The sequence below is a fragment of the Leptosomus discolor genome, chromosome 2 (genome assembly GCF_034619465.1).
Source record: "Leptosomus discolor isolate bLepDis1 chromosome 2, bLepDis1.hap2, whole genome shotgun sequence".
In the NCBI taxonomy this organism is placed as follows: domain Eukaryota; kingdom Metazoa; phylum Chordata; class Aves; order Leptosomiformes; family Leptosomidae; genus Leptosomus; species Leptosomus discolor.
In genome coordinates this window covers 16,899,123-16,914,480 of record NC_141392.1, presented here as the reverse complement: position 1 = coordinate 16,914,480, position 15,358 = coordinate 16,899,123, and the positions used below count along the sequence as shown (strand labels likewise).

The 15,358-nt window shown below is 44.7% G+C and overlaps 1 protein-coding gene across 1 annotated transcript; it reads right to left on the bottom strand.

Annotated features, from left to right (window-relative positions):
• Positions 1-456: 456 nt before the first annotated feature.
• Positions 457-3,564, bottom strand: LOC104344468 (left-right determination factor 2). Its single transcript, XM_086461052.1, has 4 exons — positions 3,300-3,564; positions 2,179-2,416; positions 1,114-1,353; positions 457-796 (listed from the first exon to the last, which is right to left on the bottom strand). The coding sequence occupies exons 1-4, from the start codon at positions 3,562-3,564 to the stop codon at positions 457-459; spliced, it is 1,083 nt and encodes a 360-aa protein (XP_086317178.1).
• Between the last annotated feature and the right edge of the window lie 11,794 nt (positions 3,565-15,358).

The window sequence follows — 15,358 nt, the reverse complement described above, 5'->3', positions numbered from 1 at the left end:
AGCCAGGAGTCTAAGAACGAAAAGCTGAACCCACGCACTACTTCTCCACCTGGCGATGATCACTCCTTCTTTGCCTGTAGCTGTTTGCAATACTCTGGGGTGGGGACTGAAATAAATCAGATACAGGTCTATCAAATTCAGTGAAATCCGGCTAGCATCAAGGAGGCCCTGAGAAGTGTTAGGCTCCACAGGTACCCCTCACATAGGTATACGTGAAGATGGATGCTGCTCTGAGCCCATCTAGATGGACAGTGCCCTTAAGTGCACCCTCTCTGCAGGGTGGTGGGGTGTGTGAGAGAGCCGCAGCCCCAGCTGCTGCTGACCCTTGCAGGCAGGTATCTGGGGGTCCCCCCAGGACCTTTATCACGGGCCCCGGGGCTGGGGACCAGGGTGGCTCTGGGCAGCACTGTGGGGAATCGGGGGACTGGGTGACATCCCTGGCTGGCCACCCACACCTCACACCAGCGCCATGCCGTCCGTGATGCAGCTGCACTTCTCGATGATCATGTTGGGAAACTCGGCCGCTTCGATCTCGGTGCGGTTGCCCCTCTTGACGAGGTACATCATAGGGAGCGGGGAGCTCTCTGCCACGGCGCAGGTGCGAGCCCCATAGCCAAAGCGCCGCAGAGGGCTGGGGGGCTGCAGGCAGCCCCCCGAGCACCGGTAAGCCTGGTACCCTGCCGGCTCGATGATCCAGTACTGTGTCCAGGCGAGCTCGCGGAAGTTGACGTAGTGTTTCTGCCGGCAGCAGGTGGACTTCCCCGGCAGCACCGCCTCCTTGCAGTCCCCAGGGCCCCTGTGTGCCAAGGGAGAAACAAAAACTGGTGCCGTAACTGGAAACTGGGAAGGTGGGAGAAATAATCCCCCCTGTTAATAGCACAGGTGTGCCCTGAGATGTGAAATTTGGGCCATGCTTGGGTTTCATTTGAACATTCATACAACAAATATGGGAAGAGGAGAGGTGTGATTCGGCAGCAACTTTCTAAAACTCCTCTGTTCACAGTGGTTTACTTGTGAGGGCAGGAGCTGCATGCCCTGGGTTGGCACACACAGTACAGTAATTCAGGGACAAAGTTACACTGGGGATAGTACAGATTTAGGTTTCGTACGTACCCGTAGTCTTCCAAGTCGAGGGTGTAAAGCACCAGTTCAGGTTTGCTTAGGGCTTTATCCTTGGGGTCCTGAGAGGTGAAACGCACGGCTTTGGCCATTTCTGAGGCATGGCTGCCTACCCTTTCTCCTTCGATCCAGACCTCCAGGAACATTGGCTCCCGCCTCTTGTTTCGCAGCCAGTAATGCACGGCCTGTGTCACATCAAAGTGCTTCCAGCCCGACTCGCGTACAGGAACCAGCCTGCATGACAAGGGCTTGGCATTAGAGAAAAGCTCATCGGATAAAGCCCAGGCTCGCAGCGCTGTTATTGCAGCAGAATAATTTGCTTCCCAATAGGTTGTCACGTGCCTTGATCACACGATAATTTTTGCTGAGAGCTCTGGGTGAGCACCCATGGCAACTAACTCACACCTCAAAAAGAAGCATGCAGATCTAATAGACACTGAAGGGCTAAATAAAACCCTTTGTGCACACTCATGTCAAGATATACATTCACAGTCATACAGAAATATGGCAGTGCAGGATTATGTGTGGCCTCAGTGTTAGTGACAACAGCCTCGTAAACACCATTAGTCCCACCTGCTCCTGTCTTATCTGCATTAGGGCCATAAGTTTCTACTCATCTAGAAAATTGGTTTGCTGTCTAATTCTGCCTTCAAGGGTTCTAAAACTTCCACAGAGCTCAAGGCTACAGAATCAGATACTTTTTGCATAATTCACTTATTTAAACCAGCTAATGAAATGGCCAGTGGAAAGAATACCAGCAGCCAGTAACCCATGTGAGTTAGAGAGAAGTGAATCAGGGGGAGAGTTTTAGAGGGGAAGACCTAGCAGGACACAACATTGTTTGACACATATTATTTCAATGAATCATCATATATTGCAGTCTTAACCTAATACCTGCTTTTACAAACTCACTCTAGGTTTAGAGCCTGTAGAGCCTGATTCTACAGCTGTAACCCCCTCAGACTGACTGGAGGCACAAACGCATGACAGCTGAACCTGGCTCAGAGGACCCATACCCCGTAACTAGAGTCCTGCCTTTAGGAGGGGTCCCTTTCTTACCTGGAGTCTATCAGGGAGGTCCTGTTGGTACCATCGTGCTGCCGTTGCACCCAGTACACGCTGACCCTGGCATTGGAGACGTGCCTGTGAGACTGCTTGGCAGGCAGATTTGCTCTGTCTAGAGGTTTTTTGAAGAGTTTCAGTTCAGCCATTGTCACTTCGCTGTTTTTAGGTATTCTGCCCTCCATGTCAAAGATCAGGTTCTGGCGTGTGGTGGTGTCAGAGTAGAGGACTTCTCCTGCCATACCTGTGCACGTTAGGAACAAAAAAGACAGACCTGTTATTGCCTTCCTGGTGAGCAAAGCCCCCATGCTTTGTCCACAATTATCACCACAACATGCTCCTTCCACGCTCCCACATAGAGCCCTTGTGGCACAGACAGCCACTAAACACACCTTTTCTAATGCAGACTTGAATCAATGTCTTGCAAATGCCCTAATTCTTCTATGGCTGAGTCTCTGCAATCTGGAGGAAAGAAATCTACCATATCATTTGACCCCAGATTGAGCAAATCTCTTTGTGCCAGTGCTGGGCTTGAAAGCAGGAAACTGCATCAACCACTTGCAATGAAAAAAGTGTTTTCATTTGGTGCCCAGGGTGCTATGTCTTTTGAAAGTGAAACAAGCTCTAAGTGTCCTTGTAGACACCATTGTGTCTGTACAGCTGATTTCCTCCTTGATAGTTTTCCGATATAAACAAAAAAATGGCCAAGACTGGGGAGAGTGAAACATCCCCAAAGAGGTGTGATTCCTATTAGAGGACTTTATGGATTTTTGACCCAAAACCTGCAAGGTCTGCACCTTCTACTGACTTTTTTTTATTTTTTTACATCATTTTTCCACCTGCCCAGAATGTTGCCCAGGTACCAAGGCTTTTCTATCAAGTTCCAGCAGCAGCCTGCCCTTTGCAAGGACTGTGGGAACCTCTCTCCAGGTGCAAGGAGTTACTAGTAGGTGTTAATCTTTAAGATGCTGTTACATGCACCTTTTCTACCCAGCTCAGGTTGGGAGCCAGACCCAAACCTCATTGCCCCCACAAGTTTACCTCTGCCCATCCTGCAGCCGTCTGGGTGAGCGTGGGCAGCGGCACAGTGAGCTCCCGACAGACAGCAGACACATTACCTGCGTTGCCAGGGATCCCTCTGAGGATGCCAGCCAGGCTCGGCAAAGCTCGGCGCTTCACCCTGTGGCGCTTCAGCATGGAGATGTATTTGTTCTTTACGTGGTCTGGGATAACCAGATCCACAAAGTCTCTCTTATGAAGTTTGGGGACCTCAGAGAGCCCCAGCTGCTTCAGCAACACCTCCTTGAACCCTTCCTGGGTAAATGCTCGGACTGTGATGACCAGGCATAGTACGCAGAGCATCCGGGTGAACACCGCATCCATCCTCCTCTGTCGGCAAAGCAGCCGCCTGCCCAGCAGAGGTGAAGGGGGGATCTCCCCGGGGCTGCTCTCGGCAGAGATGCCTGAGGTAGCAGGCTGCCTGAGCGGGACAGAGGTCCCGTGTGCTGGGGTTTTATAGCCAGCCTCGTCCCACTGGCACAACAAATTCCACAAGTGGGGACGAAGCAGAGGACTTAAAAGGATCACTCCCCCGTTGGTAGACACATGCCAGTTTAACACCTTCATCTACTGCAAAGTTAATACCAGAAGGTTTAGGGGAGCTTCCAGATTCTTTCACAGGCAAGAAGTTTCCATCCTTTTTTAATTCCCTGTAAACTTTTGCCCAGAAAACCCCTGAGTGATCAGTGTCTCATGTTCAGCCTAGGTCAGGGAGGAAACATATCTGCAGAGTACATTGCTTTATGTACCGCACCATATGATTCTTAAAGGAAGCGTCAATCTTTACCACAGGGGACTTGCTACCTAAAATAGCCGATATCAATCAGGAGAATTATGCTTTAGCTGGAAGTCTATCTTTACGGCAAGCATTAAAAAATCATTTAAAATATTTTTTTGGGGGGTAGGTGCCACTTTGATCTCTGAATATTTGTATCAAGCGAATGAATCAAGGCAGTGAATCACAGCAGTTGAACGGTTTATGGCCTTTTACGCTGCTTCTGAATCACAGGAGGTGGAAGATGTACAGACCTGACATTTTAGAAAAATGTCCCATCACTCTTTATGGATTCCTGCGGGTTTCATAACACTTGTGCTTAAAAGAAGGCAGCTTTATATAAAGGCAGATCACCTTTCAGTGAACATGAGAAACCACTCTGCTCGTCCACAACATGGATGAAGAATATTGGTATTTTCAACGCTATTAACCACCACAATAGAGAGCTGTCTCTGGAGAGCAAAGCCGACCTGGAGGCTGGGGCGGGTGTGGATGTTTGCCTTGAAGTCAACCTTTAGACTTGAAGCTCACATCCTTTGCTTCCCTGGCCTTTGCTGGCATCATCAGATGCGGAAGTCTATTTTTGAAACCAATCCCAGGAGAAGTGAATTGAAGAAAAATAAAATGCAGTCAATGAAAGTGTGAAGGAGCATGGCACTTGGGGCAGATTCTCACCCTCTCCAGCAGTAACATGCCTGAGCATACCCACAAATGTCTTCAGCATCAGAAGTACTTTGGATTTTTATATATCTCTGAAAATGGTTTAAAATTGGTCCAGTTTCATCCAATATCCAGGCTGAATGGTGTGCCCTGAGAAATTCTAGCTGGAGGACCGAACGTATACAATTTTGTGGTTCTTCCCTCATTAAAACAAGTGTCAGCCAAGGCAGTCTGTTTTGTACACAAAGGCAACAAAGCCATCTGAAAGAGCCTAACTAAGCACTTCTGTTACTGCTTATTTTGTCTTTATAACCTTTTAAGAAACTTGTCTCCTTGAACATGATAAAGCCTCCATTAGATGTTAAAGGGGCACCTTATTTACTTGAATTGAGTTTTAAGGCTAAAATGGAAACATAGACTACAAACTAACAGTTCGTGCATGGCCCAAGGCAGCACATTCTTTAATTTTGCCTTTGTGTAGCTTCTTTCTTTGAATGAATCAATATTATCTGTTATATCCATTCCCAAGACGCAAATAGCAGTGAAAAATACGCACTTAATTTGTCCACCTCAGCTTCAACTCATGTCAAAGACTCCTGCTCTCATGAATAAGAGGAGAGAAGTTTTTTTTTTTTTTTCTGAAATCTTTGTGACTCTCTCAGCCCTTTAGGAAGGCTCCGTACGCCTGGCTGTTCCCTCTGGGCTGCCTCCCCAGCTAACTGGCACATGACTGATTCTCATGGGATGGGACAAACACAGTCACACGATGAAGTGCTTCGGAGGCTTGGGTCGCAAAGTTCAGATGGCTGACAAAATTTCCTTCAGATACGCTCCGTAAGTGTTGGCTAACTCAGTTCCAGCAGTGAATTTGTTATATTTATATAGTGACAGTCACCTGGATAAAACCGGAGTTCACGGATTTGTAATGGTCTCTCTCTCATGTCAGAAGACCTGATCCTGTAAACCTCTATCCGTCCAAATAGTCTTCACTCCGGAGAGTGGTCCTACTGTGTAATGAGGGCTCTTCAAAAAACCATGAACATGAAATGAAAATGCCTGATTGCTCCAGCAGCACCCGGCTTTCCTGGATCCGGATGTGATATCTCCTGTGGCTGATGTCTATTCTACCAGGACTCTTCACTGTCCAATGTGTATTGGAAGGTGATTTATGGGCTTCACAGGTAAAATAAAATTCTTGACCAAACACAGTTGAAGCTCAGCTAAGAAGAAAACAGAGGATGTGGATTGTAGGCTTTTCACAGGAGACTGATTATCTGGCCCAATTGGAGGATTTGCCATTCCCCCTTTGTCATGCAAACAAGAAAAAGTCAGGAATTTTATAACAGCTCTTTTTGTGTAATGTGTATTATAACCTGCATGGCACATTCAAAATGTCAAATAGAGGATTTAAAGAGGCTGCAAGGGATGAAGTATGAGCAACTTGTAGTTTTAATAAAAGCCAGTACTCAGTGAAGAGATAATCTCTGTATTTAAGCTTGTAATTTAGTTACAAATGGTTCTCTAAGACATTTGCTGGGCATATCTATGCAATGATTTTTGGTAAATAAATCCAATGGGTTCAAAGAGAAAGTGTGAAAGGCTTAGCCTAATTATGTAGCTATCACCCTGGGAAACAAGAATGTTTTGAATATATTTGCAGTATGTCAGTGAGGACCTGAATATTTAATTTTTCAATATTTGAATTTCCATGGACATAATTATTTTGTACTACAATTGTGTCTATATTAGAACAGCCTGTGCTTGAGTGCTGTGAAAGGCAACAACGTCTGTGTGAAATGCCCTGATTTGTGCAACAGGCTTATCAGACACAGATGGGAGCACATCTCTCTGTGGATTTTGGTCTGGTTTTCCCCAAAGTCAGGGTCTTTTGAATCCACGAGTGTGGAAGTGAGAGTAGCAGTGGCTAACCTGCAGGTATAAACTTACTGAGTTTACAAAGAATTCAAGCAAAAGTTCTGTTTCATATTCCTTTTCAGTCTTAAGCTAACCTGCAGGTACAAACTTACTGAGTTTAAAAAGAATTCAAGCAAAAGTTCTGTTTCATATTCCTTTTCAGTCTTAAGCACACCGAGTTTTACACAGCTAACAAAACACAGCACAATAGGCTGGTCATGTGAAGTGCTGGGTTAGAAGTTTCGAAAGTGGAAGTAAACTGCAGGCTACACATGCAGGCATGCCCTTCTCACGCTGCCACACCAACACACCCCAACTGCCACCAGCCAGTACTTCAAACTTCATATTCCCATCAGCATTTTAAATCCAGGTTATACAAGTTTAAGCGGGATTTTGCAGGCATCTTTGGCTTCCTTGTTGACTGGCACAGTCTGTGCTGGTGGTGGGATGCCTGTTCCTTTGCAGGGACCACCCCTGTGCCAAACAAGTCCAGACAGAAAACACGGAGCTGACCAAGGCCACCTCTGGAAAGCCTCCCCACTGCCAGCAGAGAGCAGCTCGATTTCACTCAGTCTGGGTTTATGCCACTGCTGGGGGTGCAACGCAGCACAACACTCGTCCCCCCACCAGAGAGGCAGTCCTGTATGCTGGTGTTGCCTATGTGCAAGGAGAGGGGAGCAATGTATGCCTGACTCCGTCCACCCTGTGTGGCTCCAGGGACGATGCAAAATGACTAGTGGTAATTCCTCAATAAGACTCTGTTATTCCAAAGAGGAAGACCTTTGAGAAATTTGAGAAATTCCTCTGGCACAAAGAGTAAGTGAGCACGCCACAGGGTTAGCATCACATTTGTTTGCCATTTAGCTCCAAACACCACCAGACACTGGCCTGGTCTAGAAATGCTCTGATTTGTACCAGACTTGTTCCTTGAAAATGGCACATGCCTGCTGAAAGATACTGGGAAACTATCATGCCAGGGCGATGCCTTTCTGTCCTCCTCTAACTCTAGAGACAGCTACCCTGTCTCTAGAGGGCATGAATACCTTGCTCAGTGCACAGAGCCAGAATAACAGCACCCAGAACTTCTGTGGGGCCAGTATAGCTCACCAGAGTTTGCATGTGTGCTCCCCAGCCTGCTCTGCAAAAATCCAACATGGAAAAGTTTCACAAGACATGGCCTGATAATACAAGACATCCAGCTTTTATCTGGCTCCCAGGGCCAGACTGAAAAGAGCAGAGCCACTCAATGCAGAGTGTTGATCTGCACTAAATCCTTTCTGCTGGATCTGATTTGTTCCAAAAACTTGGCCATGTTAATTTTTGTGCCAAAAGGCTTTGTGCTCTATCAGTTATTGCCTGACTTACCTGTCCTTACATATGCATTTCCACACCTCCCCCTGCCCCCAGTGAGCATAAAATCATAAAATGGACTTTACATCTGTTTTGTGAACTCTGGCTGATATGACTCTAGGAAGTATAACTTTGTGTCCCACATCTGAACCGAACCATGTTTATTCTGAACTGATAGCACACAGATCTCATACCAAAGGCACTGCAACCACAGCCTCAGTCCCTAATGTTTACTCTGCCTGCCAGCTAAGGAGGCAGTTTCAGTAGAAAGTTTTGTGCTGCAAACAATCATCTGCTTGAGCTGCACAGAAATTATCCAACTCATTTAATCTAGGCAAGGATGTGAGCCCGCTTTCCCTCATTACCAGTCTAGGCCAGACTGAACTGGCCATTTCCAATGGAAATATCTTACAGATCACGTGTCCTGTTGGGTTCCTCTCACAAATGCTGCTGATGAAGCCCCAGGCAGCAAGGACATAATGTTCCCTTATGCATTTATCTCATAATATATCCAGTACAGTAAAAACCTCATTTTATTTGAGCGAGATATTGTAAACTTAGTTTGATCTTGAGCTCAGTTCGCGTAACTGCTGGTGCTATGTGTCTTAGATTGCATCAACTTAAGCACACCTTCCATAGGCAGGCTTCTGCTTTTACTCACGGGCTTGTTTTGGTCAAATGGCCCAGACAAAAGGCTGCCTGTTTGAAGAGGAATGGATAAAATGTCCAAAGTCCCACCATGTCCTTGGTCAGCTGATGTCAGCTGGCTTGCTCACAGGGTTTGTGTTGGCAGCATTTGCAAAGTGCCAGTGTCCTGGCAGAAAAGAGATCTCCAAGATATTTTTTTTTTTTACAAAAAGCAAACACAACTGTTTAAATACAGCTTTTTCTGTCCGCTCAGCAGGCTCCTCCCCACCACCCTAGTCTGTGCCTTGCTCGTGGCTGGGGAAGCAGCATTTGTTACCACTCTGATGGCTACAGAAAAGGCTGCTAGCAAAAACGCTGACGTTCCGCAAATGCTGTTGAATCAGATAAATAAGCATGCAGCCCCAAATTGCTTGCTTCACATCACAGTCCACTTCATTAAGAATGTCCCTATTACTTGGAAACAGCTATATTTTGTAGGAGCACTGCTTAATTTTCTAATAAGAGCCCATTTATCTGCCTAGTGAAAATGCTGCTTTTTTTTTTTTTTTTTTCTCTTTGCAGCTGTGTGTTTACACTGTCAAAGTTTTACAGTTTTTTTTAGAATATGTTTTTCCTGCCTTAGTGATGCAAGCGATAGCCAACCTCCAGGCTAGGCAGGGCTGCTGAGGCTTTGAGAGGCAGCACAGGCTCTCCCTGCCCTTGGTGGTGCTTGCTGCCGAGCTGGGCTTTAACTAACGTGCTCCAGCGAATGTCACCATGAGGGCTCAGTGTGCGACCCCCCTCAGCTGCATGGCTGTTCAGCAGAAGGGAACCTGTGTCTGGGGAAAGCGTCAGACATGCTGGAGCACAATGTGCCAGCTGAAGGTTCTAATGCACATGGTGCTCTCACAAGAGCTAGGCTCCATGTAGATGCAGCTTTGGAGCCAAACGGCTCTATGGACTTCTGAAAGTTTGGTGCATGTCCACCAATATGAGCCAGCGGTGTGCCCAGGTGGCCAAGAAAGCCAACAGCATCCTGGCCTGTATCAGAAATAGTGTGGCCAGCAGGAGTAGGGAAGTGATCGTGCCCCTGTACTTGGCACTGGTGAGGCTGCATCTTGAGTACTATGTGCAGTTTTGGGGCCCTCACTACAAGAAGCACATTGAGGTGCTGCAGTGTGTCCAGAGAAGGGCAACGGAGCTGCTGAAGGGTCTGGAGAACAGGTCTTATGAGGAGCAGCTGAGGGAACTGGGGTTGTTTAGTCTGGAGAAGAGGAGGCTGAAGGGAGACCTTATCGCTCTCTACAGCTGCCTGAAAGGGGGTTGTAGTGAGGTGGGTGTCGGTCTCTTCTCCCAAGTAACAAGCAACAGGATGAGAGAAAATGGCCTCAAGGTGCGCCAGCAGAGGTTTAGATTGGGCATTAGGAAAAATTTCTTCACTGAAAGGGTTGTCAAGCATTGGCACAGGCTGTTCAGGGAAGTGATGGAGTCACTGTCCCTGGAGGTGTTCAAAAAACATATTGAAGTGATGCTTAGGGACATGGTTTAGTGGTGGACTTGGCAGTGATAGGTTAACAGCTGGACCTGATGATCTTAAAGGTCTTTTCCAACATAACCAATTCTATGTCCCATATCCCTTACAGATTCTGTGCCAAGTTTGCGTAGCAAGTAGCCTTCCAATAATGGAGAAATGCTCCCGTTTTCCTGTCGCTCTAATACACTGGAATACTATTCATATTGCATCTGTGGCAATGAGTAGCCTGGCTTAATTATGGATTTTATTTCCTCCAGTTAATTTTAACTCTAGTATCCTTTGCTTCACTGAACAGACATTCCTCTTTTGCTAAGAAAAAAAGAAAATTAATCACTTTTTCCCAACTCAGACAAACAGACAAAGAATAATACTATATCCTAGCAGTTGTAATTTATTTCTATTACGAGAAGAAGCTGCAAAGGCAGAAAGATTATGAACTACATGTTAATGAAAGCTTAATAATTTGCACTGCTATCTTTGCTGGAAGATGTTTGTTTTTTTTTTTTTCTGCAGACCAAAAATAAAGATGAAGGGCCAAGATGAGTGAGATCTAAAAGGAATCTCTTCTGTTAAGCATTGTGAGCTGTCATGGAAAACAGTAATTTGTTAATGTAGTGCAAAAAAGAAAAAGGGCTGTTCCTGGCATGGAAAATTACAAAAAACAGTGCAAGATTGTCAAAGACAAAATTAAGTCATAACATGCACAGAGATGACAAGATAGAACTGATAAATACTTTAGACTTCCCTGACTTGGTACATCAGATGGAGTGAGGAGTAACTGACCAAAGGCTTCCGTTAGTCCTCACTGAGATTTAAAATTAACTCGGGCAGTGCCCCTTAGCAAGCATATTGATTGGAAAAAAAGATACCTGCAACAGCAGGAAAATGAGCTAAACTACTTATAATGTTGTTTTCCATCTGTAACATCTGCTGCTGAAGTAACTTTGGGGCTATTGTGTGTCAGTAGGTTTTACACCATGGAACTTAGATGTATTCAGTTTCAAAATAATTACTTGCACATGGCTTTTTTCCTTGATGTTAACAGCACACTAGTGCCACAATCAAAAGGATGATGAAGTGATATTCTGAATCGGTCCAGCAACAACACCAGGCCTGCCTGCCTGAGCTCTGGGTGACCTGGGCTGATACTGGGGGAGGGTGTCTGAGAGGCTTCCAGCAGGGCCAGGAGATTCAAGAGGTACAAAACAACCTTCTTGGAAATTATGATCTGGATCAGATGATAATACCTCATCCCGATGCTTAATGTTCATTCTTTTTAAACAGAAAGAGCCAGGCTTAACTGGCTGTAAACATTGCATCAAACTTTGCAGGCATCTTTTCTTTGTCTTCAGGGTTCTGCCACCTCTTCCAACAATGGTCTTAAAGGGCTATAAAGTATTTGAAATGCATTTTAAAAGATTTTAGATCTGTTAATAACATTTCAAATCATTAACTCATTTTTTAAAACCCAGTGAGCTGTTTACTATTTATGCTGATTTATTATTTATCCTGTTCATTCCATTCCCCTTCTGTCTAGATTGGGTACCTTGTTACACCTTTGAGAATTGCATAATAAAAAATATCAAAATAGCCCCTGAATTTTCTTTTGCCTTCAAACAACATTGCAATGTTCAGAAAGGAGGGTGTGTGGATAGACTGCTTCTACTCAAGCAGTTACTACAAAGCTGTTTTCACTTAAATATTTATATTACCATTGTATTGCTTTTGTAACTTTTGTAGGACATTATTACTTTGTAATGAAAAAGGCTTCGGTAGGAAAGAACTGGAAAAAGTACAGTTCCTTGTGTATTTGACTCCAAAACAGAACACAAAGAGGTATTTTACTTCATGGCACAGGTTAAATTATGTAATTTCCTGCCATGTACTCCTATCTATGTAAACAAGGGGTATAAAGTCTCGGATTTAACATTGCCCTTGTAAAGAGTAAAAAAAAGCTGTGTGACCTGACTAGTTTTAATCCTTTTAGCATTCATACTACAGGACCCTGGGAGATGCATCATGGTCATTTGATTTTAAAAGGGAATCTAGCTACACTTGGCCAGGCCACTTGAAGCGTGAAACACAAACTTCAGATGTTGGGTTTTTTCTTTTCTTACCTAGCCATTTGCTTATTCACGAGTATTAATCCATGAATGGCCAACATTTCCACATAGCCACCAAATGTACCTCTGAACCTTAGTTTTAGATTCAGCATGAGATTCTGCAGGAAATGCCATGCATTTGAAGTTGGTATCTGCAGCTTTCCAGGCTGAGTAACTATACTAAAGACACAGTGACTAAAATTTGTCTTATTTATGCAGCATGGCTGTTAGCTTCAGCAGCTGCCAGTACAGCATCCAGGGTCTTTTGACAAATCATACATGCGGGGAAGATTTTCAAAGCGACAGAAAGGAATTTAGAGGCAATTTTTCACTGATTTGAGCAGAACTTGGGTGCCTAGTTCCTTTTCTCTGCTTTGATTCTAAAATAAAGTGAGGAATATTTTACCTCTGGGACATCAAAACTAGAAATAAATTACTACAATCACAGCAGAGACATAGATGACCCAGGAATGAATTTGAGATACTTACTCAGTTTGACCAGATCTGTTAGAACACCTCGAAGGCAGACTACAGGAAAACGGTGTCTTCAATAAAGTTCAGGTTCTGCAAATCCAGTGGAAGGGATTTGAAAATCATGATGTGCAGCAGACTTGGAAGACTGGCCCTTAAAATTCTTCGGAGACTGCATGGCTTGATTTGTTCTCAGTCCCTTGTGGTAGGAAAGCTTACCTCTGGACTTCCCCATGTTCCCAGGCTGGTAAACTCTTAAACATGTGCTGCCCTAAATAAGAAAATGCTCCGATTCATAATGGAACATGAAAATATACTATTGCCTGGGCTTGCCTTGAAACCGATCCAGAAACCACAGCAATTACAGAACACAGCTGTCTTGTTTCCTAAGGAAAGTGGATGGGAACTGGTTTCTTAACACAATTTCATGTCCTCTGAGAAATGCTCTCACTGTGATAATCTGAATAATAAGTTCAAGGCTTACATTGATGTATGAAACCCTTCTAATCTTCACAGGAACTATGATGCAAAGCAACTACAATCAACCTGCCTTGCCATTCCCCAGAGCAGTTGGAAATTTGGGGCCTTAAACCTCAGCTCTGCTCATCTCAGGGCTCCATGCGCAGCAGTGCCAATTTACACCTACTCTCTCAGCTGTGCCTGTAGAGTCCCAGGAACTGATCCAGACAGGGTGTAAAAGAAAAGGTGCACCATGTTGTAAAGGCAGGAATAGTTTGCCTAGGTGCTCCCATGCAACATGGACCCTTTCTTCTGCTCTGGAGTTCATCTCACTCCAGAATCTCCCACAAAGTGTCTGTGCCACTTTACAGGACCTGCTTTTAACGCCTCCCAAATTAATTCTCATCATTCATGTCATTATAATCTGGTATATAATCTGAATATATAAAGATACATGCTTTACTGAAATTGTACAGATATCAATAGGAACGGAGAGCTGAAAAGATTTGGGCTCTCTTCCCAGTTCTGTCCCTGAGTCAGGATAATGACCTTGAGCAAATTGCCTTAGCCAAAATTTTCAAGTCCATATTTAAACACCAAAATAAATAACCTGATTTTCAAAGGCACCAGCCAACCACAGCTTCTATCAACAAAACCCTAATCACCAATAGACTCTAACAATTACCGTACATAAAGTATCTTAGTAAAACAGGAGATATCCCTCTTGCCATCTGTTACTGCTTACTTACAGGGAAGAAAGTTCTCCACCGATCCATAGATTGCCCATGTGTTTAAGCTCAGCTTGCAGTGACCACGTTACTTTTCCTTTTTACACAGATCAGGCCACACTCTCACTCATGAGGCCATGTCAAAATGCCAAGTACAGCTGGAAGAGATGCAAAGGATTACCTTTATACCCTTTGCATACATTTGAAAGAAGACAGAAGAAAAAGAAAAGGAAATGATTCAGAGGAAATAAAATCATCCCAGAAAAGGAAATATGAGAAAGGATGAATGGGAGGAGGAAATAAACTACTAATGAAAGGGGAATGAAAGAGTGGATAGGGAGAGGGGAGAATGGGAACGTCAGAAGGTACGGTGATAATATGTCCGACAGGTGATCGCATGCTAGGGAATGTCCAGTATTTAGGCAACTCTTCAGTTTCCCTGAAGTGGAGGTGCCACAAAGTGCCCAGCAAGGACCCACATGCCTGCCGTGTGCCTCAACCGGCAGTCACGCACTTGGAACTGGTTGGATGCTGCTGCACCCCATCATTTCCAGTCATGCTCTAGCAAAGCCAGGCCCTGGGTGCAGGATCTTCCTCGCTGGAAAAAGCTGCACGGCCCTTCGTCATGGCTGTTTGCCGTTGCAATAGCTCTTCACGGCTTCCTGCTTAAAGCCACTTCGCATCCTGTCACCAATTCGCTCCGGACACTTGCGCCTTGGTACCTGGCACCTGACCCCCTGCTTAGGCTCACCAGGATCATCCTGCCATCATTAGTGGCCCCCTGTGCTCGCCCGCTGCAGCGTGTATCTGCAAAGGAGCCAAGTCACTGCCGCAGTGGAAAATGTAACAGGGACCTTCTCGGCTTTTTGCAAAGCCAAAATATGAGTTTAACAGACCAGGCCTATTTCTAAAGGCTGAGACACACAAATCTACAGAGGTAATTATTGTGCAAGCTCCTAGGCAGAATGCAGAAGCTAATAAAGTAACTCTTAGTTCTGATGCTTTGGGTTTGCTTCGAGTTAACCTGAGATTAAAATAAAATCAAAGCTCTGTGAAATCCTCACAGTCTGCACTCTGACTTTTATTGATCTGTAAATCCAGAAGTGGGAAGGGGGAATTCTTGCACAAGGGAAAAAAGATTACTCATTTTATAAGTCATTTAAAAATTATTTAATCCAGATTTCTATTCAAATACATTCTTATTTTTAAAAAATAGACTTATTTAAAGTATAACCACCTATATTAACGCTTAAGCTTTTGATACTTTAAAGAAATTGTAACTTACATTTATAAATGTTCGAGCAGTGTGTTTGATGCTGACATCTTAAAGGAAGTCAAGCCAGTGAATCAGGGAAGGTCATCACCAAGGCCTTGGAACCCAGTTCTTAAGTCCAAAAGCTGGGGATCCCACTGGGCTCTTTGCAGATAGAGTGGATAAAGCAGACCAACCAGTTTAATGACTAGTTTGCTCAAAGTTGTCAAACTGAGCAGTATTTTG